General features: G+C 45.7%; 1 protein-coding gene across 1 annotated transcript in view; it reads left to right on the top strand.

Moving 5' to 3' along the window:
• The first annotated feature begins 7309 nt into the window (after positions 1-7309).
• LOC135374467 (uncharacterized) overlaps positions 7310-26970 on the top strand; it is a 102154-nt gene continuing 82493 nt past the window's right edge. The window contains exons 1-3 of the mRNA XM_064607423.1: positions 7310-7392; positions 14995-15088; positions 24318-24442. Of these exons, the coding sequence (XP_064463493.1) occupies positions 7347-7392; positions 14995-15088; positions 24318-24442 (265 nt within the window). The 5' untranslated portion in view covers positions 7310-7346. The remainder of the gene's footprint in view (positions 7393-14994; positions 15089-24317; positions 24443-26970) is intronic.

Raw genomic sequence — 26970 nt, 5'->3', positions numbered from 1 at the left:
TGCGATGAGCCTCATTGCTCGAAACCACGTGGTCCTTTGACGTGGAGTAAGCGTCGCTCTTTTTGTGCTCAAGAGGTTTGGGGATTTTGTTTCGACTCATTTGCATAGCAAGCTTTAGCGATTTCTTCGTTCCGCACATCACCACCATTAATGACGTAGAGTATCGCCCCTCGCGATGATACTCCCCATTTATCATCCTAAAATAAAGCTGTTTTACCGATTTCTGTTTCAAAGTAAGTGTTCGTTTGAAGACGAAACAACTCGCGTTTTGCCCAAAAATGTAGGACCAAGAACCAAGTACCATGTGTGCAAGATATCATCGCTGTTTCTCTCAGTTTTTCTTTTTCTTGTTGCAAAAGTCTAAGCAATGAAATAGCGCCCTGTACATAATCAAGCTGCATACAGGTGCGCATAATCAAGGCAGAAGGTAACTTTCTACTCGCTTATCTAACTAGAACCAGCCGTGCCGTTCACTTTGTTGCCTGTCACGTCATATAGTGCCACGCAATTCGCAAAACGTTGCAAGTGCAATGATACAGCCGTACATTTCTGAGTGACTGGAAGAAAATTGCGCGATTTTCTTTGAATTCAATGAACTTGTGACAGTAGCTGAAATCGAGGAGGGCCGGAAAGACATGACCGGAGGTTTACCACTAGCACACAGGGATATGCAGAAAAAGAAAAGAAAAGATGTTTCATCATAAAGTATCGTAAAGAAACCTAAAATCAAGAAGAGCTGCAATCCTTTCAATTGAATACAATTGTGAAAAGCAGGGGAGGTAAAGGACACAGGCATAATCCCAACAACGAAAAAAAGAAGAAAAGAGGCACTGCACCTCAAGCATTATCACGATCTAAGGCCGTCGATGCCAATGACCACACACTTGAAACTAATAATATAATAATTCCGAGCTTTACGTCACAATTATTTTTCCATCATGTTCGAGCATAATAGACGACTGGCACAGGCATGTTGAGGCCCGTCGCGCAATGCGTGCGCTGGAAGACCTGTTACACGCATTTTAATCTAGTAACTATACCAATAATAGATAAATAACTTAAACAATCCACAGGGCGCTCTAAGATAAAACCAAAAGAAACTGGAGCAGCAATGCCATTTTTGCAGCCAGACGGGACACTCAGAGGAAAAGTACTTGTAACTATGGACGTCCGAATTACCTGGAAGTCAATATGGTACGGTATGACTGTTTCCGAGAAAATGCGAGACAGCGGTAATCAACGGCAATCATTATTTATTGACCCTTGTCTTATCAAAAAAGCTGAAACAAGCACTACTTTGAGGTTGAAATCGCCACATATTGATACGTAATCAGCAGACACCGGAACTACGCACTTCTCGAGCGAAGAGACGATATGACGTTCACCTTATCTGGTGGTGGTAGTGGTGGTATGGGATGCTTATCGTAGTCACATTCAGGCGGGAACATCACTGTGGGGATCGAGCGCCCTTTGCGGACTTCACAGGGAACTGTGGCGACATATGTCTTAAAGCGACTGAGGAAAACACGCCGAAAACACCCTGACAGGACCAGCCGGCATTCGGATTCGAACCCGGTTCACCTCCCAGTCACATGTACCCACAATGCCATGGAGCTGGGCCGGAAAGCGGCATTATTAGGTCAACAGATACAGCCTTTAGTTCAATCAGCTTATTCGATATTAAAAAACACGTAACCCTACTGACGTGTCAACACCGTCGCAGGTTTTGCGCACGAGAGTGGCGTGGTTTCAGTTCTCATTTTACACCGCAAATTGGGCAATTATTCCTTTATAAATAATACTTTACTATAAGCAATTTATGTTATAAATTGTGTTATCGTTTACGGAAGTTTAAAATAGAGGATAAATTCGTATGATGACTGGGACCAATTGTGCTGTCTTGCATTCCTCCACAAAGGACTAACTCAGTTAAGTTTCACTTTTATTTCATTTCATATTCCTCTTTTGCACGTGCATAAATATTATAGACGTGAGAACAGTGAAAAAAAAACTGTGTTAAGCAGCTTCAGCGCCGCGCCGCTAAACACGATGGCGGATAAATAAGCGCCGTTATTTTGCAGATTTATAACTCTTACTTCATGACCGGATATATCCCGCCACAGGGGTTAACCGCCACGGCTTATATAATCCTCCACGTTATACGTCACGTGCTCTATGCGCCACGTCTCCTGTCACGTCCCCAGTGTTATGCGCTGAGCCTTCTATTGGCTTCAGTCAGCATACGCTATTTCAAATAAACGCTATGCCTCCAATCACCACACTTCACTCAGCTGTGTGGAAAGCAAATTCGGTATACCTTTATTGACCCAAGGCACACAAAGATCATGTACAGCACCGATACTTTTGGCATGTATGAGGCCTGCTGGTGTATTTCTGGAGGAGGCAGGTTGTTGCATTTTACAACATGCCCGTGCGGTTCTTGCAGGTGATCTTGGTGGACACATGTGCAATGCAGAATAACAGTGTTCCATTTGATATGCTTGTATCGAAAATGCATTGCCCAGATGGCAAATTAGATACAACAGCAACACACATTAAGCTGAAAAAGCTACCTAAACATGCTGTTGCCTTGCGATTCGACAAATTACAGCACGTAACAGTGCTCACCAGGAACACAATTACTGATGAACCGGTAGGACACTGTAGTGGATGAGTCACTTGAACATACAAGGATTGCTTCATTTGAAGTTGAGGGACAAGGATTACCATGGTTAAAACCAATGTGGGTCTGATGCCCGTCCATTCTCACTCTAGTGGGCTGCAGTGTACATAATATCGCCACAGTACCTCATAAACAACATATCTTAATAAACAGCACAGTTATCAACGCTTATTATACAGTTAGGATGGCCAAGATATTAACGACACATCCGTTAAAGGCCAAAATATCCTGCATGTAAAATGAAAGGCTCGTAGGTGGTTTTTCCACATATTCGAGATCCCAATAAGAGGCATCTATGTTATGCATTAGTCTCTCTGGCCCAGGTTTGTGAAGAAAACCAGCCGCAGACATTCAAGGATTTCTGCAGTTACTCGATAGATTGGTGACACTCTTCGTTCACATGTCCACAATCGTCTACATACAAGCGCTGTCATTTTTATCGTGTTAATATGCCTCTGTTTCTAATTTGTTATTGAGACATGAATTATGTCGCATAGATACGATCTGACAAGGTCGTTGTCTTGAAAGCGGTCAAAATGAACGCCCTGCTGCTACGAATGATTCGTAAATTTCGTTCGAATTTCGTTCCCGAAACTATTTTAGATGAGTGTTCCCCCAGGCCGATTTCACGTCAGGTCATGCAGGCAGGTCCCTTGGACCTCCAGATTTTTATTTTTATTTAGAAGTTCATCATACTTGATGATAAACCAGTATTCGAACGGTTTCTACCCGAATAGCTTTTATGCCATAAAATCGAGAAAAATCCGACCTCGAATCGAGTGTTTCACTTTTTGCCGTCTTTGGAAGCGGTATCTCTCCAGTTTTAGAAGAAAATTCTTGCGTTCTTTTAGTATGCATCCTTTAGTATGCGTCAGGCCAGCAGGACAATCGCAAATTTTGGTTGCGCAGGTCGAATGCTCCTGTGATATAGAAAGTGGCGAATATGCTCTCTAGTGGCGAATTTTGTTCCAAATTCGGACGCGTTGATTTCGTGGTTGTAGGTGTCCCCACTGCTACATTTAGTATCATTTGTTTCCATATTTTAATGCTCTTTCATTTTATCATTAATATTATATTTTATCCACCATGCGTGTGTATCCTACACGTATCCGCTGAAACAGGCAAACGTTTAGACATAATTAAAGAAAAAACACGGAATTTTACGCGTCCATTTCCCCGAAAAGACCACTTGTATTTCAATTATGTTTTGCCAATGCATCTGCCAGGCTTAGACCTTTTGTCTACCACAGGGAAAAAAAACTGCTTCAAATCCTGCACACGAGCGATAAGCGCGTTAAAAAATGGTCCTATAAACGGCGTTTAGTACCTATCTGTGAGGGGCTGGCGGTATTGCTGGTTGGCGGTTCTCTGTCGTTGTCCTGTGTGGCTGCAGGACGGACTGTCGACAGTTAAGTATGAAAGAAGGAAAAGTTTGACAGGGAGGAAAACTAACACGAGTGCAACATACGTAACAACACAATCACTGAAAGGTGACTTTACCGGTGTAGATGTACAGAGCTTCGTTTCCTTCCTCTGAGGCGACCACGAGAGCTGTTTGTGCTGGCAGCATGGTTAATATTTCGTAAACATGCTCGGAGGGTATACTTACCGGCACTTTCATGACCGCCCGGCGAATACAATGTGCACGGATGCCCCCCGACTGGCAAGTTCGGTGAGAGTTGCACGATGTCAACGGTGCGTTCAACGGAAGCGATGTCGCAATGTGTCACAGCCGTGGGGAGACTGCCCCAAAAACTAGCGCCGTCCGCCTAACTCTAACCTCCGCAGGACGCCGAATGGTGCAGCAAAGTGATGCAACGTCATCTTATTGCGTGATTTTTCTCGTTAACGTTTCGGTGGCGCTGTGGATAAGGCTGAGGCAATTAACGAGGGCAGTAAAATATAAAGGGTTTGATCCGCCACCGGGTTTTACACTGATATATCTATGTGGAACAAGTGATGCTGGGAACAGGGGATATCTCCATAGGCAAGTTATCAAAGGCGGACTCATGCTTTGTATTATGAGTACCCCAAAATATATCACACTGTTCGTTTTCAGGCTTGGCGTGCAATCAAAAAGCAATATCAGATGCGGAAGATGTGTGCTTGAGGAAATACGAACAGGAACACGGGAATCATTTCTAGGGGCCTGCTTGATGTCCCGGCATACGACAAACGACTGTGCTGGTAAGCTCTTCGTCGTGTGCGTCCGGCGGTTTTACTGCGGCATCATGAGAAATAAGAAAATGCGTGAACAATCTTAAATTTTGCTGAATGGTTTGCTTATATGGGCCAAATGTAGGAGCAGAAACCTCTGCAGAATGCTTGACACCCCCCCGTGCAGGGCAAATACTTTGTTGTTTTAGGTTCAGACACCTGTCGATAATGATACTTCAAGCTGCCTCGGTTCCTCATAAGCCACTGGCAGCACTCCAATGAATTACGGTGTACTGCTAGAGAGGACAACGCGCTGTGGGCTTTGGTTTGGAGAAAACATTAACGCGATAACTTCGCGTCATTTCACAAGCGCCCTAGCTGTCGGGTCCAGCTGATACATTACGGTTGCGTCTGCGGAGACGAAAGAATCCGCTAGTCTCCTCATGCCTTGTGGATGGGTGGATGAATAGTCGCTTTTTCTCGATCGCAGCGCCCATGGATAGCGCTGGAGTTAGGCAAGCTCCATGGGATGCGGCTTTTTGAGGCGGCCGCATATTCTGCGCGGAATCTGTTATGGCATGCGTTCCCTTTGCATTTAATTTTCATTGTTTTTACGAATGCAATTCCTAAAGTTGCTCAGTTACAGGTGGTTGGACAATACAATCCTGGGTGCAATGTCTCCTCGCGTCTTCCAAAACGATTCCAGACTTAAAAAACTTCCAAAACCGGCAGGTCGCACGGTTGCATTTGCAACAATGCAACTCTACGACCATATGAGGCACACACCGGGTATAGACGGAAGTGTGTGCATTAACTCGCAATATGCAGCACACCGAAGCAGACAAAGCGGTTGTCCGCCTAGCGTCCTGTCGTCCTTCAACACCATGTCTACGTTTCATCCAACCCGAGTCGCTCGCATCAGCCCTCTTGCAGCATCCATTTTATTTCCATCGCAGGAATCGCACACGCTCATACATGCATCCTATATGTATTTCTTTATTTTAAATATAACCAACTACTTGAATGGGATATACAACAAACAACTGCGCGTTTACAGGGCATGTCAGTATGAAGTATGCACAAAAACACATTACATACCGTTGCACACAGCGCCGTTCATACCGATCTTAACGCACATCTGGCTGTGTTCTCTCAAGCCTCATATTCGCCTGCGAGCAGAAGTTAAAAGCAATGGTAACAACGTAAAAAAAACGAAAATGTCTGACACATCGACTACATATACCTTAAAACGGAAAAAATCCTGAAAATGAAATCCCCAAAAGCGCCAATTGCTTGACATCCATCACGCACGTTCTCACGCTTCGACGTTTGGTAACAGACTGATGAATAATACGGCGGGGGAGGGGGGGGACTTGCACAAACGCTTCCTCTTAAGCCCTGTTGAATGTTGCACAGAATGCAAAAACAATAGTTTCAAATAACAGCAGTAATACAGAGTTATCACGGCACATGTACTTTTGTGGAAATATTCAAAAAAATTCAACGATTTTCAAGGCGGACGGATCACTATGTGGGTGCGGCGTTGAAACTTGTTACAACGCGCCCTCCTTGGCCTAGGCGCCAGCGGCCAGCCTCCGCGACATTGGGCAACAGCTATTTGATTTGTTAGGAATAATTTTAATTACAGATTTCCATTCAATTTTCATTTCCTTAAGTGACATATTTTTCGATACAATGCGTATTCTGGAATTTCATTTGTCCGAATAAGGACCAGTTCCTCGAATTAGTTCATTTTCTGCACGTACGTACAGCGTTCTTCCTAATCATATCATTACTTAATTTTAGAATGAGCATGTACTGTCGGTCACAATTACGCCCATTCCTCCAACAAGTGGCGTCTCACTTATTGTATTACCAACATGCCCAGCAGCATGGTTGATCTCGTTAAATCAATTGGAAAACAGTTTCTCATTGATACCCCTTAGAACAATTCTTCCAACTGACTGCTCATTCCTTGTATTGGCGGAGTCTGTGATACATAAAATGTTGGATCTCATTAAATCAATTGCAAATCAGCCTTTCCCATTGGCATCCATTAAACCAATTCATCATTCGGTTCGTTATTCCGTGGATGCGGTCTTCGCCACACAACGCAGCGGAACCCAGTTTCGGGAAGGCAGCTTCACTGCAAACGTCCAATTCAGTCAATGATAATAGTCGTCCTGCACACGTTGGACGAATTGGCAGTCCAGTTTCTCATTGAATCTAATTAAAATTGCGGGAAGAATTCATGTGATCACGTCTTGTATTCCCTGCAGGGTTGTGCTTCAATGTCACGTGTTGTCTGTCTTACAATCCGGAGCTGGTTTGTAATTAGTGCGAATAGTAATAGTAGAATTTATTAGCCACGAGAAGGTCCGGGTCATGTAACAGATATCTGTCTGCTATCTTTTGCAGCATGTTGGACTACAAGAAGAATTGTGTTCCAGGCCAATTAAAACCAAAAGGTTGTGGTGAACAACTTCTTCAAAATTATGTTGCAAAGATGCAGAGTGAAATGAGATACAAATGTGCAGCATCAAACTCGATGTGTGAGTATAACCACAGAAGAGCGCTGGCGCATAATGCATCCTACATGTGTTCGGGGAACAGTAGCTCTGATGACGTCGGTGGCAAAGGTCACCATATCGCAGGCGGAGTGTTCTAACTGGTTATAGCCTATGCTGTCTTCCGTTGTCGTTTTAAGGATTGCTACATTTTTTATATATTTTAATGCTCAATTAATTTGTAATGGTGATCGCAACTAAGGTGGTAGTGTGACCAGCATTATCGCACAATTATTTATATATTCAACATGATGGCCCTGACAAATGACCAAATTCAAAGAACCGTATCGTTAGCGCAGGGAATTGAGGGCGTGGCATGAAATTTGTGAGTGAGATTACTCCTTCGACACGCAACGCTTATCGGCAGGGCCTGATTAACGTTGCAGCTCGTGTTTGGAGAAGCGACACAAGAAGGCCAAACAGAAGATGACGCTTCCCTGTGGGGGGAGGCGTGATGTAGGAGGAAGGTGCAACGCTTCCCTGCTGGGTCAGATCATGCTGCACAAACTGAATGCGTCAGTATACGTAAAAGCCAACAAGGCACATGCGAAAAAACACAGAGAAACAACGGCTCTACACTTATGATAGTTGCAACCAAATGGTGTACTTTCTCGAACTTTCTCAATAGTAGTTTTTTATTTCCTTTTAAGAGTAGAATTGTTTGATATGTACAAGGTGTGTTTTATTCGATACATATTTTATTGGAAAGCGTTGAGAGCAGCACTGATGTCATCTTCGTAGGCGACTTATGCGGTCAGGCGGATACCCGTAGGGCAGTGTATGCAAGTACTGGACGAAAAATGTTAACTTCATTATTCAACGAAGTCATTGCATGTTTTCTGGGAAACGTCCATTACTGAAATCCATCGTCCTTATGAAACAGCCAAGAAGCGAACGAACCTTGTTATATAGATTGACAAACGTTTGCTATGCAAGTGAACCAAAACAAGGACAACGTACGTATCTACGTACGCGCTACGCCAGTGCCGTTTCTGTCGGCGGCGATTGGTCAACTTTGGGTATGGTGGTCCTGTGGCGCCCAGGCAGTGAGGTACTGGGGTTCTAATCCCGGTGTCAGTTGTGCTGTCCCGGTTTTTCGTGGGTTGTCCCTCAGACGCTGTGACATATATGTCGGAGAGTTCCCTTCGAAGTCGGCCCAGGACCCACTTTCCCCAATAGCGGTAGTGGTGACGTTGCCCACCCCCGTGAGCTTGTGGGTCACACGCAGAAAAAGAAAAGAAAAGTACAAAGACGAGGCTGGGAGCGAACAGGACACATCTGAACAATGCATGTTCTTCGTGTACGCTCATTTTGCTGTTATTCATTTTTTTGTGGATCTTATCCGTTAGTGGGCATCATACGCATGGGACAGTAGTGGCATGCACGAAACCTTGTAAGGTACCTCACTGAAGGTACCGTACCTGTAGAGTATGCCACTCCGAAGGTACAGCACTTATAGCTAACAGATCATAGGGTTTACAGCTGGTATATGTATGCATCAGGTACTCAAATAAGGTAGGTACATCGTCTTGACACTCCTTATCTTGTATGCTCTACATGAGTATACATTTTGAATACAGTATACAATGTACATTTTGACCGGTACATTGGATATGGGGTATTCGTGCTCAGCGGTACTCAGAAATTTTAGAGGCTGTGCTGGCATTTGATGCACTTTGTCGACGCCGTTAGAAATATTTATACCTCTCAGGGTGTGAATCGCCTGTGCTGTAACTTGTGCAGTCTTTGGTACACCTCCACAAAAGGTGAAATCTTTTTTATGCCTGTGGGAGACCAGAATTTATACCGCAGTGGTATGTGAACTATGGTCTTGAAACGTATTTCACAGGTTTGACTTCCTAATCTAGCTCGCAAGAAAATTTAACAAAAACCGACTTTTCATAGCAACAATGACTCCCAGCAGGAAGTTGGTAATACTTTTCTAATTTACGTCTCGACACAACTCCGCATTGTGAAGAAGAGGGTATAAATTGGGTGGGGACGGTGTCTGGGTGCACGGCTGTTGGTTTAACGTGAAATGACGTGAAAGCGAAAGTGAATGTCAATATGTAGGTGTCCATCCATACAGCTGGATGCGGCGGCGTGTTCCGCGCACGTCCCCTCAACTTCGAGACATACCGGAAACGGTCTCGCTTCCTCGGCGCTGGACATTTCAATACGATGTAGAGCCCATGGCTTCTCTTTCGAATGATATGCAGCATCTCTGTTTGAGGCTCGCTCTTCGGGCTGCGGCTGACATTTAAGTATTTTAAGTATTTTGCAAAGAAATATCGTCTAAGGTCCACTTGTCCCTATTGCCCATAGTTCATTCTCACTTAAGGTGATTGATCTCCACAATCACTAAACAAAGAGACAGGTACTACTGCGACGTGATCTCATGGTCGTGCGACTGAGTTGACTATATATCCAATTGAACGACAACAGTCTTGCATCTCCGGTGTCACGGAATTCCGGACTTACAAAGACGAGACTATATAGACGTGTTCATTTTGATAAGCTTTTATCCTGTGTCGGTCTGATTCGAAGGATGTTTCACGTCAAATATGTTGGCACAGTCACCAAGCATGGGTGTGAACCACAGTGAAAAAGTGCGCGCACATTACGCCACGCGTAAAAAATATGTGGGAAAGTTTCTACCAAACACGTTCCAGGCAGCACTACAGCTCGTAGTAGTATAGGCCTGCGATCAATAAAGCATTTGATTCATTGGCCATTGGGCCATTATCTCAAGGAAGGGTACCTATAGCATAGGTTGGGTAACGGATAGTGATGTGGTATACTGCGGTTTCGCCAATTGTGGCGCCGCCTTCACTGGTGAGGCTACCTTGCGAGAGATGTTGCCTAAATTTGTTGATGTCGTACAGATAACGTGCTGCCATCAGTCACTCACCATTCTCATTAAGATGCTGCTATTGGCGTCTGTATTTATTAACTAACTCTGTTTAACTCTGATGATGTTGTCTCTATAAAAAGTTATGTGGTACAAGACGTCCTGTAAGTCAAGGTTCATAAAATACTGAAACTATACGCATAACACAAGTCCCTACTATACCATCAGCGAGGATAGGAGCCTTTTCATCGGTGATCTGTGCCTTACACGTGGTATAAAAGGGGCATAGACTGTGTAATGAGATATACATGTTACTTTAGCCCTGTTCAGCAGGCAATTGGTGTTCGCTGATTCTTGTTGAGTGGAGCCAGCGCGGACTCTAGCCCCCTACTCCCAAGGTGTTATCCGACCGTGCCGAGAAATTGTGAGGCGAAGGGTAGGAGCCTTGAACGGTGGCGGTGGGGTTTGGTTGGTCAGTCTGTTTCTTTCAATGGGACCATCATCCTTATGGCCTGTATATCTGGCATAGCTTGGCATTCTGGGTCCTTAAACTCACGATGGCAATCTTCTGATATGGCGTGAGTTCAGGCCCAGCTAAGAAATCGCATGAAGCTCGACATCACGTGTTGGTGAGCTCGATCATGCCACATTTAGCACACTCACCACACAACATCGCACTTGTAAAGAGAGCAGGTGTGATGTTATCTTGTTAGTGCTCTAATATGCGGCGTCTGACACGCCAGGTCGACCTTCACGTGAGCTTGGTATTGCGGCGCTAACGGTTAGATTAAAATACTATGTCACTCTGGTTCGTACACCACGAATACAAGAGGGCTCCAGAAGCATTCTGGTGTCACAGCAGGCCACTCTGATGTGGACATCAAACATAGCATGCCAGTAAGTGTGCACATCAGGAGAACGTGACATCACCAGAATCGTCTCGTATCGCACCAGACAGTTTTGATGTGCACATTATCAACACCACAAAAGTCCAGGAACACCACAAAGCACCAGAATAATTCTGGTGTTTTTCATGTCGGGGTTATCATAACTCTGGCAGCTTCTCCCTGTGCGACTATGAAGTGTGGGTGACCAATCGGAAGACTCATTACGTAAACCTGAAATGGGAAAAACTTCTTATGCTTTGATCAGACACAATAAACGTGTTGGGACCGGCTGTCCCAACAGCCATGAATAACAATCTCTTTCACAGGAATATCTGATACTGTGCAGTGGTCACACACCTCTAGAAGGATGTCGTCGTTCTTTCTCCAGAAGGCAGTGTCATATCTTTCGTCAGACATTACCGAAATTAACAAACATCATTCAGGGACATATTGATCAAATGTACATGAGGGAGTGACAGCGACCACATCGAAACCATAGAATCGAAACATCGAAACCATAGAACTAATGTGTAGAAACATCCCTGCCTCCCTTCATCGTTTGCGTGGTAACAGCTCTTTCAGAAATCATCAAAATCTCTGTTGAGGAAATTTTGGAGAACCTAAAAGATCATTGAGTCATTGATGTCAGAATAATTAAAATATGCAAAAGTCATGATTGTCACCAATAGAGGCACCGTTCTCACTTTAAATAGCCCCACTTTTCCAGATAAACTGAAAGTAGGCTATATCTCTACCGATCTATATTTGCCCAACCCCTATTTGCCAAACTCCCTCAGGTGTTTTAAGTGCTATGGCTTCGTCCACCCATCCGATGCTTGTAGAGGATCTGCATGCTGTGCTATGTGCACCAAGCAGGGCCATGATTTCAAAGAGTGTGGACCCAAGCAGCACTCCAATATTGGATCCATATTGGCTGCCAACACTGCCAATATTGGTCCAATAAGGGATGCTAATATTGGACCCATATGGGGAGTGCATATTGGCAGGCCCATTTTTCGCCAATATTGCCAATATTTCTGTGATAATCCTCACGGGGAGTCCGTGTAATAATAAAACATTATCTGTTTAATATTACTTCTCTCTCTTCTGATATTACTTCTCTCTTCTTTTTGCTTTTTCATATCTGAAAGTCTCATTGATCCACGTTGCATACAATTACAACAACACTGCATCGCCCCAAAGCGAAGAACAGGCGCGACACCTGCCTTGCTAAAGGACACATGCAATCGTGTTATGAAATGTAGGATGGGACAAGCTAAAGCTTGCCCGCAGCACATTTAAAAAATAGTACTGCTCTCGCCCTAAAAACGAAGAGCAGGATTAACTAGTGCAGGCAATCCCACGGAACTGCCAACTGTCCCTCAGGAGCCTTGGTTGGTATCACAATAGTCTATGAACCAAAAAGTTCCAACAAACTCAGGGAGTACGAAGGAGCGAAACACTTTCGTAACGGTGACGGACATACGCCTCTGCTACTCACACTGCTTGCAGTAACTTGAAAGCACCTAACTTTACAGAAGAGCCATCCCTTTCTACCAAACATTGTGTTTTTTTACTTGACCTAGCCGCAATTCCGTTATCATTAGAGGAACCAGCGACATTTTAGCCCGTACGAAGCGTCGGATCCGACTGTCGCGCATGCGCAGTAGTTGTATGACGCGTGATTTCGCTGAAACGGCCATGCTTACTCTCAGTCGGTTCGACCGATTGGCATTGGCATCGCGAAGCAAGGTAGCAAGAAGCAAGATTCTTTCAGAAAGTGGAAAGTTGAGTTGTCGAGTTCTAGTATGTTTAGTGTTTCGTATGTTTACTGTTTCGAACAATGTCCATGATCTGTGGGAAGTTGTTGGATGTAACGACGTATTCAATTGGGCATTTCACACGCATCAACGTCCAATCTTGTCGTGCTGCTTGGGCATTCTTGCAACGCCAAAACGTACCATTTTCTGCATTTTCAGCGAATATGGGGTTTACACGGGCAATATGGGGCCCATATTGCCAGGATTTTCCCAATAGTGGCTCAAACTGGGCAATATGAGGCACATATTGCCCAGTTTGAGCCACTATTGGGGAAATCTTGGCGAAACAGGTTCCGTATTGGACCCGTATCGCCGTTGACAAGCCACCATGGGCCCAATATTGTGTGCTGCTTGAGGAGGACCACATCACTGCGTCAACTGCGCAGGTGATCACTCTTCGTACAGACAGACAGCATAACAGGAAGCACAGAACACTCACCCCTTCCACAAACGCCGGCTTCTTCTGCTGAAGTGCCTGTAGTTCCGCCAACCCCTTGAGTGGCGTCCTCCTCACAGACGCCACTTTCGCCATAACCATCCGTGGACGTGAGCTCGATAGGGTGCGATGAAATGCGAGCTCGCAATGCCCATTCACAAACACGAGCATTCAGTCAAAAAGAAAGCCCAACTATGATCTATTGGGAAGTGACTCACCCCCTGATAATATCAGCTAAGGAACTGGTGGTTACCCGGAAAAAAAACTCCGAGGCAGCCAATAATGCCCGCGAAAAAAAATAAGATTGTCTCTGAGCTGCACACTCTCCTCTATAAAGCACACTCGTATTACACACTTCCATTCTTTTTTGTTGCCCTATGTCGATCATTCAGTGTAATTGTCGAGGCCTCTTGACGAATCTTGATGATATAAATGATATCTTAGACAGGTATGCTGGAGTCTCTTTTGCGTTACAATAACTTACCTGAATTCCAAATACACTACCTCCGACGATGAAACCTGTTCAATGAAGATTGTTTAGATGCAACACGTCCACCTTGTGGTGTTTCAATCCTTACACCTAAAACCGATGGGATGATCAATGGGACTCCTTTCCAGACTATAAAAGAGAGTTCCAGTGTGTTGGGTGGGCACGTGTGGAGTTCTCTGCATTATAACCAGAATTCTGCAGAGAAATAGAATTGATCCAGTGGACGTGATGGCAGTGTTAGATATGGCATGTCATTTAATATGTCAAAATACTTTAAGCACGAAGCTCAAATTGTGCTATAACAGAAGTTTCCGCCGTTAAGTCAGTGATTCAGCGAACCGTTAGCATGTTACGCAGATGGTTCAAGAACACAGTGAGTGAGATGTGCGATGGTAACTGAGATGTCTACGATCACATCACTTACCAGGTATCATGTCAATCTTCAGTGCTGAAGTCTATGAGAAGGTCATAGCATTAAATTACATATTGAACACACAGCTTTAACTCTACGGTTATTTACATTGACTCTCATACATACCTGAAAGCAATATGCAATTTACGAACCCAGAGAAACTTTCTCGTTCTGAGAGCCCAATGTCTGACCAATAGAATGATCAGACCTTTCGTTCAGGTTTTGCTGGGTACTGGATCATGGGGTATAGGCAGAAATGAATTTACTGACACAGCTCGTTGTTGCTGCTCACAAATTCAAATCGCCCATTTTCCCATAGAAACTCCTTTCCACGTGCCATTAGACTATCGAATCGTTTACCTTCACCGATACGTCTCAGTTGTAAATCATACATTATATAAAACTGTTGTTCGTTTTTTTTTAAATTAGTGCTGTTAATATATGTCACTGTTGTACAACTGTATTCCCGTGCTATTGATTTCCTTTTTGTTTTGTTGTACCATTGTCTGTGTTAGAAGGCCCTTGGAGCCACACAATTGGTAAATACATAAATAAACTAGATATTTCTAATTCGGCTACTTTTCAAGACAGCGCATTGCTGTTCCTCTGTTGTTAAACCATTCCACATACATTGGGCAGTTTCCAGGCGCCAAGAACATCGAAAAAAGAAAACCTTATATTTTGCTTTCAGGTACCGTTTGCCCACAAGGATTATTAGACAGTGCAAAGAGTACCTGCTACAACAATTATCAAAACGATCAAACTGCATCCAAACTCCATTGTTGGTAAGTTAAGTTGGTTTTTCATATGCGTTTCGAACGGCCACAACACATGTTTGAATGGATGGGTGACTCAGAAAAGTGTGAGAGAATAAAATCAGGAATGTCACTCGAGCTGTGCGGACCCATGCTTGCCGCTCCACAGTGGCGGATCCAGGTGGGGAGGTGCGGTAGTAGTAATGACTGGACACAGACTGCCGCCAACACACAACTTGGTCTAAACACGATTTAATTAGCAATTAGAGTTAACTGGGACCCCCCACATTAATCAGCACCCTCCAGGGAGTCATCACATTAATTGGGGAGTATCTAACTCGTGTCCAGACCAGCTGTGTGTTGGCGGGAACCCGTGTCCATAAAAAAGAAAAAAAATAGATAGAAATAGAGTGGAGAGAAACAATTTATTTGGAAATCAATGATACCGTGGTGAAGAAACCGCTCCGGAACACACGAGTGAGCAGCGACTGCCATGTTGCTTGTTGACGGCTGGTAGTTGCAAAGATCGACGACAATTGGCTACCTAGTTGCAAGGCATCGCACCAGATGGAGCCACCATCATAGCTCTATGCGAGAAACACAGAGAACAAGATACTAGCAGCAGGTAAAATTGCAGCACTGCTCACAAGTCAAGGCATGCCAGAGCGTGTGGAAAAGGCCTAACTGGTACTGCTAAACAGCATGGAGAAAAGAGTACACATCGAGGAAAAGGCTTAGGGGCGACCGATTAGGCGTAACCTCAGCGTCACCACACAACGCTACGAAATTCAACAGCTAACACAAGACGACAAGCACAAAATGATAGGCTCACAACACTAAACGTGCGTCAACAGGCTTGGTACGCTACGAATCGCTGCTAAACAAGTCTAAACATGCGTGCACGGGGAAGAAGGCATATCCGTTGTGAGAAACATGCGAGAAAAGGCTTAACACGAGCGCGGTACCATCGCGTACGGCAAATCACTCACCTTTTTCCCCATGGCGACGGTGCATCTGATCCCGACGGCAGTCAAAGATCAACTGACGCACTGCTGAGATGACAGAGCGACTGTCTGCACATCCTCACTCCACGAGAGCCAGCCACGAGCCTCCCGAGACAGCGCAAGTGAGTGGAGCGCCTCGCCGCGGCCGCTACGCATGCGCGCGCTCCTAGCGCGCTCTGCGCCACCAGCATCCAGCGGTCATCTTATCACGGGCGCTCCTCGCTTTGGTTTCGCTCTCTGCTCCCTCCACTGCGCGCGCGCGCGCTCCTAGCGGACAGGGGTGGCTTCTCTGTTTCGGTTTCGCACTCGTTTCATTGCGTGTGTTTATTTGAAAACGCTGTATAAAGGCAGCACGCACTATGCTTGCATCATCAATACGTGAAAATGTTCAGCTACCACGCTTACAAAATTGTCCCTGTACCCACGCTTGGTGGGAAGAAGTGGAGAATGAATGTTTCAACAAGGAGAGTCCCGGCAACGAGGTCGTCATCACTGCTTTTCGCTACGTGATAGACATGGTAGACTTTGGCAATATAGGAGGGATCTCTCCCGGGCCGCTGCAGAAGATGGTGCGTTGGATCTACACCCGTTACAAGTACGTCTGTATAACGGTGCCGGAAGGACCCCTGGGTCTGATGAGCGAATTTGTGAGCTCGACCAACGCTGAATTCAACTACATCTCTGCAGACATCGTGGACCTTCTCGCTCGTGCCATTGCTCATATTAGGTATGCCCTGCGGAAGCAGCGACATTTGCAAGCAGTCTACATTGTACTTTGTCACTGATTTATTGAAATACCGTTTGGTTATCGAAATGCAACGCATTAAAGAGTCTGAATAACTTTGACTAGACTCTGTGTTTTTTCATGAACACATCTCTATTGAATACATACAAAGACGTATCTTGAGTTGGTCTAGATGCCAACACCCTCCCTGACTTGCCTGGACAGAAATGGTGTGGGAAATCTTCATCGCAGTGTTGTCATTGTGCGGGTCACGGCACCAGCACGATGGTGGAATGGTCATTCTTTTCATACACCCATTCCGCTACCACACTGCCACGATGACCCGTGCTTCTCCTGTCTGCGAGAGAGAAAGCATGTCTCGACTAGAACTTTTATTCTCGATTATATGCGCGTGCACGAAAGACTTGCTCTTTGTTCCACGGTCACTCAATCCCTGACGACGATGCCTCTCTGGCTCTCTTCCGGGTTTTCCGATGCTGCACAAAGAGGGAGTACTATCGTAATGCGATACACATCAAAACACCAGGAAAGCTTACCGTATTCGCAGCTTCCATAAGGGAAGGAGTGTACGGCATCCACAAGATAGCGCTTGTCGTCGTAGGGGACCAAGCTCTTTTTGAGTCTCGAAATGGTGTACATTATTTGCTTTATACTCTAGATGGTGCACTGCTTCTGAGCGACTGTCTTTTCATTGAACAGAAAATCTTGGTACACTTCATGCAATAAGTGTTTCCTCACCACGTCTTTCTGAACTCCTTTCGCTCTCGCGATCTGTTTGTGTGTCCCACCCAAGAGAATGCTGTACATTTTAGCTCAGATGGCTACGACTTCCTGAATGGCACCACCTCCCATCTCGTCTTTGAAGTATCCCATCTGGTTCGCGTGCTCGTTGTTGAAAAACGGGTGGTCCGTCGGATAGGAAGACAGATCTAACTCATTCTCAATCTTCATCAGCTGCTCTTCCAGGCTTTCACACGTGAGATAAAAAATTATGCTGTCCGTATCGCTATAGATCAATTGCACTGGACACGTCAAGCGACAAAAGAGCGACTCATACATGAAGCTGTACATTCGGACTTTGGATATCTCTAAAATGGCAAAGCCCACGTAAAGGGAGTGCGTCCATTTGATGCGATGCTGTTTCATCTCGTACAAGATGCACTTGTCACTCAGAATGGGAAAATGCTGACTGTCGACAGAGCTAGCTTTTCGGAATGCGCTTTGTTTGTCGTAGGCTATACCGTACCTTTTCATGCGTCTCACAGTTTGTATCGACGTACCGAATGTACTGTTTGACATGGTTTTTCACAGAAGTCCCTCGAATTTTGTGGTCGCTGCATTCCTCAACGCGACGTTTCTCTGCACGAAGGTTCGCAAAAAGTTGTCTTGGTGGAAAGAGATGATGTTGTGAACACGTTTTATTTTCATGCCCGGCCTCACGTACAGTGAGAGCAATGTATAATGAACGACGTAGCGTTCCTTGTCGCAGCACGTCAGCAAGAGTTTCTTTGTGGGAGGGGCGTTTAGCGCCAACGCGTGTTTCAAGTGCTGCTGGTAGGGGGACAGTTCGTTCTCATCCACGCACCTGTGCTCGCGTGCTAGGGGAAAATCCCTGGTGAGCGCGTGTAGTTCTTCGGGACATGACAAGTCTACCACATAGACGTAACCCACTTCCGAATCGTGAGGAATGTTGAGAAAATCGATCTCGTTCCACCTTGAAGGATCGACCCACTGCTTCGAGCTGTACTTGCAAAGATCGAGCGATTTTCGTCTTGATCGTGAAAGAAAAATGGCGCGCTACAGGGAGAGAGACGCGTAGAGTTTCTCCATGTCCCTCGACAGGTGTGAGCTGTAGCAGCCTGACAAAGGGTTCCCGTACGTGCAACCCCTTCGGCGTTTTCAGAGAGTAGACGTTATCCGCGGATTCTAGCGAGGCGTCCTGCTTGTGCATCTGGAAATACTTGTTGAGTGTGTTACGTAGGGACATGGTTTGCGAATTCAAAGTGACGCCGCCGCAAGCGACAGGTGCAGTGTGATGCCAGCGAAGTGTCGAGCGCCTGAGGGAGCCCGAGGGTCCAATTCGAGGGTCTACGGGTAAGGCGAAGTCGTATCGCGATTTATTGTACGTGAAATAAACGTTACATTCCGAAAAGGCTTTTCCGTTATCTGTCTCGAGATTCGAGGTGTTTTTTTCGCGATTTTCGCATCTTGCCTTTGATATCTGATATTTAAAAAATCATTGCTTATGCTGAGATCCATCAGACCGACTTTATAGCGATAGAGCTGAAGTGGGCTGTCGAAAGCTACCATGAAGGCTTATTCGACGGATACTTATCCATGCTGGCGTTCAAGGGGAGGTGGATGTAGATGTCTGACGTCATTTCCCAATCTTGACCACGTCGCTTCTCGGAACCCAAGTGTCGTATTTTCTGTCGTAAACGAACCAGTGAACCAAGGAGAAGCTCTGACCGTTCACTTTCTTCTTTCTCAGCACTTACTGGCCAAGGCTCATTGGTGTCTCGGGCATTGGTGTCTGGTGTTGTTGTAGTCGCGCATACCCTTGGGAAGCACGGAAACGAAGTGATATTTTCCGGTTACCCTAAAATAGCGGAATATTCTGTCGCGTAAAGTGCGTATGACCCGTTCTGCCTGCGATGCCTCGATTACAGGAGAGCAGGTGGAATACATGTGGACCTTCTTTCATGCCAGGTACTCCTTGACGATCTTGTTGTAGAATTCCCCTCCTCTGTCGCAAAAGATGCGTGTTGGCGTGTTACCTCCCCGAAAAAGTCTTACCATGGCCCTTTTCATTTCGGCGGGGCGTTTCGTCTTTAGCGGGAGGGTGCACAGAAAGCAGGAGAAGGAATCGATCGCCACGAGAATGTTGCGGTAGCCACCGTTGAACCTCTTGTATTTCGAAAAGTCGGCGAGATCCATTTGCGACAGTTCGTTGATCATGAGCACGATGATGCGTCTCCTATTAAACTTTGTTCTCACCGGATGGTGTAGCGTGTAGGCGTCCAGCTTTCTGAGAATGGCGAGAGCCTTGTTTTTGCTCATATGATGCGCTTTTCTATAGCTGTCCACTCCTCCCAAACCACCCTCTGGTTTCTCATATCCCTCGATAAGTCGTCCACGCAATGGAGGATTGCTGCTGGTGCTGCTGCTGCTGCTGAGGCTCGCGAGGTTTGGGCAGAGAAATCAGGCGCAATAGTTTCGAGACTTTGGGGAACCAGGAAGGTTTCTTTCCAGTCTTACGTTGCAACAAATAATTGATGAGTTCCTAAACGAAGGAGTGCCTGATGGGCTTGCCCGACAGAGAGACACAACCTTCGCGATCCCAGGAAATAACCTTTTTTAATTCTGAGACAACCCTTTCCGCTTCCTCTTCGTCCACCTCAGGAGAGAGGAGCAGATAGTCAGTCATTTGTAGAGTGGTACGCCTCGCTTTTACTGTCGTAGGGTTCGAATCTGTACTGCTTGAGGATGCGATACAGTGCCTGTGGTATGGGTTTCACTTTGACGTCGTCACTCTCCTTCGAGGAAAGAATGTTTCCGATGGAGGCGGTTACTTCAGTTCTGTTGGCCATTGGCGAAATGGTTCAACACGGCGGAAAGCAGGAGAGGAACCACCAACAAAAGAGCGCCCTGCCCTCGCTGCTGAGACAGGTAGCGTTTCAAACGTTGCGGATTCTTGTGAATCTTTTTGTAGGCGTGCCGATGTAAGAAGCGTTTGTGCTTCTCCAAACGCGCAAACGTGTCTGGAGCCAGTGCTACCTTTCCGTTCAATACACTGAGACAAATTTCGGAGAGGTGTTCCATGTAGGACGAAGAAGAATGTCTCAAGACGTCGCGACGGCGCGGAGTGGGTAGAGTAGAGAACACTTTGAGTAAAGTGAGGTGAGTGCAGAGATTCATTTCGGAGCGTCGATATATTGACGTTCTCCCAAAAAGATATTGCTACGCAACCTGTGATCCTCTTAGGTATGCTTGTGAAGATCAACGAGTAAATAAGCGTGGCGCGACGACATCGCTTGTTTATATGCGTCGAGAAAATCTTTTTCTGCCAAATAGCTGTTGCCCGAAATGTTACATCTGGTGGACGCTGCGCACGGTGCGCCACAGGACGACGTAACTAGCGTTGTAGGATGTAGTCCTGAAATGGCTACTGTTAAAAAAGGTGTTTTGAACAAGTAAGAACATCGACGCGTTGGCATGGTGTGAACCCCGAATGAAAAGATCGGTCACCTCCTCCAAGGAATCAGCGTCGGTCATGTGACCGTCGACGACGATGAGTGTAGCGCGCGACGTGTCCCAGTCTCGTGGTAGCTCCTTGGTAAATTTGACAGAGTCCCCAAATTCGTCCTACATGCCTTGCGAAGCATATTTCTGCACGTAGAATATTTGTGACGGAGGCTTGTCCACGACGTCATTCAGGTTCCTCAGCACGTCCGCAACGAAAGTAGATTTACCGCACATGGAGAGGCCTCTTAAGATACAGCGAAAACGGTGGCGGGAACGAAAAGGTTCGGGGGAAGACATGTTGCGTGCGTGCGTACACGTTGCACGAAGAAAAAGAAGAGACTGAGACTTGTAGCAAAATGCATTGCTTTTATTGAGACGTCGTCGTCGTCCTCTAGATCAGAACTGCGTTCCCAATACAGATTATCCAGGCTGCCGCTAAGATGCGGTCGACCGTCTTCATCTTGTCTTGACACATTTCCATTCCAGGCGGTGCACTTGAAAGGCTTCCGCCACGATGCCGCGAATAAATTTGCGCAGTTCTTGGTTTTTTGTCTTTCCTCATCGGCGAGAAACGCAGGAGAATAAACCACGCATCGGTCAGTATGATGACGTGAGCATAGTGAGCGCTGCCTTTATACAAATAAACACGCGCAAAGAAACGAGAGCGAAACTGAAACGAAGAAGCCACCCGTTGCAGCTTGGAGCGCGCGTGCGCGCAGTGGATGGAGAAGAGAGCTAAACCGAAACTGGGAGCGGCCCGCAACGAGATCACCGCTGGATGCTGGCGGCACAAAGGGCGCTAGGAGAGCGCGCATTCGTAGCGGCCGCGGCGAGGCGCTCCACTCACTTGCGCGCTGGCTCTCGTTGAGTGAGGCTGTGCGGTCGGTCGCTCCGCCGTCCCTGTGTTGCGTCAGTTGATCCTTGACTGTCGTCGGGATCGGACGCACCGTCGCCGCGGGGCCAAAGATGAGTGATTTGCCATGCCCGATGTTAACGCGCTCGTGTTAAGCCTTTTCTCGCATGTTTGCCGTAACGGATTGGCCTTATTCCCCGTACGCGCATTTTTAGAGTTGTTTAGCAGTGACCCGTAGTGTACCAAGCCTGTTGATGCACATTTAGCGTTGTGAGCCTAGCATTTTGTGGTTGTCGTCTTGTGTTACCTGTTGAATTTCGTAGCGTTGTGCGGTGAAGCTGAGGTTAGGCCTAACCGGTCGCCCCTAAGCCTTTTCCACGCGCTCTGGCATGCATAGACTTGTTGAGCAGTGTTGCAATTTTACCTGCCGCTAGTATCTTGTTCTCTGTCTTTCTCGCATAGAGCTATGATGGTGGCGCCCTCTGGTGTGATGCCTTGCAACTAGGTGGCCACCTGTCGTCGATCTCTGCAACTACCGCCCGTCAACAAGCAACATGGTGGTCGCTGGTCACTCGGGTGTTCGCCGCGGCATCGTTGATTTTCGAATAAATTGTTTCTCTCCACTCTATTTCTATCTACTTTTTTTAACGGACACAGGTTGCCTCCAACACACATCTGGTCTTTGCACGAGTTCGATGCTCCGCAATTAATGTGATGACTCCCTGGAGGGTGCTGATTAATGTGGGGGGGTCCCATTTAACTCTAATTGCTAATTAAATCGTGTTTAGGCTAAGTTGTGTGTTGGCGGGTGTCCATCGTTGTACTATGGCGAGTGCGGAAGTGAGCTCGCGCTGTCTATGCAGCGTTTGCTGGTTTTTGATGCGTGTACCCAAGACATGCCAGTAGAAACTGATAAAGATCGCTGTCATTGTTTCATTGGCACACACCTGGAAACTGGTTTGTGAACCCGCACAGGTATTCCGTAGCACTCTGCACTGCTTCAGTGAATGAAAATTCGGGTCAGAGTACAGCTGACGACGATTCTCCTATGAATGTTCCCTTTGCTCCCTTTCCTTATTCGTTTTTTTTTCGTCGCCACTACTTGTGGAAATAGGGATGACAGTTAGCTAGACAGTTAATTAGACAGTTGACGTATGCTCTCTGCTTTGCGGACGTAACGGGCAGCGTGTTGGTTCTTCTCAGTGCCCGAAGCTCTCCATCTTTTGCGCTCGCGCAGAACCACTAACGATATCCCTTTGATACGTAAAAATGATAGCATACGATGCACTGAACTCTCTAGCTTCTAAAGAAGAAAAGAAGACTTGCACGGCGTCACATCTCACGAAATGTTTTCCATTTCGTGAGCGGATATTCCATATCTGTGCGCGTGCTGACACACTTTTCACGAAACACAAATGTAAACAGGTGAGCGAGAACGGGAACACAGTAGAAGAGAGTGAGCCTGTGGTCTGTGCAACGTATACTATTCCTTGATATGCTCAACATCTGAACTCGCGGTGTCGCTCTGCCAAGGGGTCGTACTAGCTGACTAGCGAGTGTGCTAACGTACTCGGTGATTGCATGCCAATTTGCAGAAAGGCCAAGATGTATGATTCTGCAGGCTGAGCTCATAGACTGTTCCCCTCCTTCTTGCTCTTTCTCCTTGCAGCTGCTTGTGCTTGCTTTTCCTCAATATTGGTGGCATACAGATTAGTGGCAACTTCATATAAGCGGATTGAGGCGTCGAGTTCAATTCGCTCATGTAAACGACGTTGAGTCAAGCTGAAGCCACGCAGAGTCGAGTAGCGTTAACTCGACAGCGGGGGTGGGTTGACTCGTTCGACGCGATCACCGAAGTGCATGTAAATGCGCTCGGCCGAATTCTGATCGAGCGAACACTGCGACAGAGTCCATCCTATCGCTGCGTCCGAGACAGCCATACGGTCAGTGCAGGCCAGCACCAGGCCAGGTCCAGAAAGAGAAACTGGAAAACGCATTCACTGTGACCGGCTCCCATTTGAGTGACTTCATGTAAGCAGTGTCGGGTCCAGTTCACCTCGAATTGGCAGCAATCTGAAGCCGCTCTGTCGAGTTCATATAAACGCGGCTACTGATGTGGGTCGGCTGTATGAACAGGGCAGCGGTGGGGAGGGGAGTATGTATTATTTTGTCAGAAAAAGTCGGCCAGCAAGGGCGGCATGCTATATCTCACGCAAATTGACTGTTTCCGAATTATCTCGATTTACGTTCGACGTAGCTTACCGATTCGAGTGCCGGGAAAAACTGTTCCATCTCTCCTGCGCAGTTCACTGTGCTGCTTATTCTGCGTGACTCAATCAAGGGATGTTACGAGATGGCGTCAAAATGTCCCTGTAATTTAGGAGATTCTGGTATACGTCTTATCTCTTCCAGTGTGATCGAATACAGCAGGACTTGTGTTCCGGAAATACTCGAAAGACAAAGATGCGACGAGACGTTTCTTCTTGAGCATTTCTTTAAGCACATCAACGCCGACTGTGGAACATCGAAGCCAGTCTGTGAGTATCAAGTAAAAAAGAATGCCAGGGACATAAAACATCTTACATGGCTTTTGTCAACAATTGTGTTTCTAAATCTAGCGATAAAGTTGCCATATTTCACAAGCGCTCCTGCCCCTGCGGCCATTATCGTCCCAATAATAATCGAAAAATTTGAAGTCTACTTTTAATTCATTTATTCTGTAATATTTATCCTAATAAAGCTGGTGGTGTGACCAGCCTAAGGCCATTCATACCACCATGTTCAACAACAAGACACTCACTGCTGGTAACAACGACAGGTAGGTACTTTGCGCCGAATTCAGAGCAACATTCAACCTTCACAGCTTCACTCTTTACGTAAGATTCAACAGTTTATGAAATAGTTGTCTCAATTAGTACCTAAATACAACTCGTGAATGAACCTCTCGTAACACCCAGAATGTTGGACTATTATTCCACTCAAAAGGCCTCAGTAAACACATGAGAACATGAGAAAAAAAGAACGAGACAGCGTTCCGGATAAGCAGACAATGTATACAACTGTACCACTCCGACCATGACAAAAACGCCTTGACCATATTCTGCAAAGCAGAAATGACTGCACAGAAATTCGAGACCTTACCTCTACGAAATAAAAGTACCGCAAATACTTTTCCGGTATTTTCGTGCTACAACGCTGGGCGACCAGGCGTATCTGTCGATGGTGGGTTATTCAAATTCCTGAAATAACCCAACATAAAATATACAAGTTACACATAAGATAACTGTCATCGTTTACGACACAACATTGCACGACTAATTCCCTAAATTAATTGTTTATTTGTTACTTAAAATAGCAGATTTTGAGCCAGTCGTTATTTAAATCCTAACCCGTTTTCTAAAATCCGAAGACGAGCAGACTCGAGAAATAAATCGCAAGTGTCTTCCGTGCAAATGAGTCGAAATTAGAAGTATACGCAGCTCTCGAGCGCCGAAACGAGAAGGCCTTGGCTGTCGGTAGCTTATATGGGCCAGAAACGGGGCCGATCTATCTGAACAGCCTGTACTGCGATGAGCCTCATTGCTCGAAACCACGTGGTCCTTTGACGTGGAATAAGCGTCGCTCTTTTTGTGCTCAAGCGGTTTGGAGATTTTGTTTCGACTCATTTGCATAGCAAGCTTTAGCGATTTCTTCGTTCCGCACATCACCACCATTAATGGCGTAGAGTATCGCCCCTCGCGATGATACTCCCCATTTATCATCCTAAAATAAAGCTGTTTTACCGATTTCTGTTTCAAAGTAAGTGTTCGTTTGAAGAGACACCTCGCGTTTTGCCCAAAAAATGTAGGGCCAAGAACCAAGTAGCATGTGTGCAAGATATCATCGCTGTTTCTCTCAGTTTTTCTTTTTCTTGTTGCAAAAGTCTAAGCAATGAAATAGCGCCCTGTACATAATCAAGCTGCATACAGGTGCGCATAATCAAGGCAGAAGGTAACTTTCTACTCGCTTATCTAACTAGAACCAGCCGTGCCGTTCACTTTGTTGCCTGTCACGTCATATAGTGCCACGCAATTCGCAAAACGTTGAAAGTGCCATAATACAGCCGTACATTCCTGAGCGACTGGAAGAGAATTGCGCGATTTTCTTTGAATTCAATTAACTTGTGACAGTAGCTGAAACCGAGGAGGGCCGGAAAGACATATATACCAGTATGTCAAAAGAGAAAACGAAAATCGAAAAGAGATTAGTGTACAAGCACGAAATAAAAATGAGAGAAAAAAAAAGAATGTATTATCGGTGTCTCGCTTTTTCTCTCTCAAACTTCTTCCCCTCTGTTATGTTTCATTTTCAATTCTATTGTAAAAGATCGCAGCTGCGCGGAGTTAGGTGTACCACTAGTACACAGGGATATGCAGAAAAAGAAAAGAAAAGATGTTTCATCATAGACTATCGTAAAAAAACCTAAAATCAAGAAGAGCTGCAATCCTCTCAATTGAATACAATTGTGAAAAGCAGGGGAGGTAAAGGACACAGGCATAATCCCAACAACGAAAAAAAAAACGAAAAGAGGCACTGCACCTCAAGCATTATCACGATCTAGACGTCGATGCCAATGACCACACCCTTGAAACTAATAATAATAATTCCGAGCTTTACGTCACAATTATTTTCCATCATGTTCGAGCATAATAGACGACTGGCACAGGCATGGCTGAGGCCGTCCGCGCAATGCGTGCGCTGGAAGACCTGTTACCCGCATTTTCATCTAGAACTATACCGATAATAGATAAATAACTAAAACAATCCACAGGGCGCTCTAAGATAAAACGAAAGAAACTGGGAGCAGCAATGCCATTTTTGCAGCCAGACGGACACTCAGCGGAAAAGTACTTGTAACTACTGGACGTCCGAATTACCTGAAAGTCAATATGGTACGGTATTGACTGTTTCAAGAAAATGCGAGACAGCAGAATCAACGGCAATCATTATTTATTGACCCTTGTCTTATCAAAAAAGCTGAAACAAGCACTACCTTGAGGCTGAAATCGCCACATATTAATACGTA

Source organism: Ornithodoros turicata, unplaced genomic scaffold (assembly GCF_037126465.1).
Source record: "Ornithodoros turicata isolate Travis unplaced genomic scaffold, ASM3712646v1 Chromosome65, whole genome shotgun sequence".
Classification (NCBI taxonomy): domain Eukaryota; kingdom Metazoa; phylum Arthropoda; class Arachnida; order Ixodida; family Argasidae; genus Ornithodoros; species Ornithodoros turicata.
The sequence above is the reverse complement of the archived record's forward strand: the minus strand, read 5'-3'. Positions and strand labels throughout refer to the sequence as shown.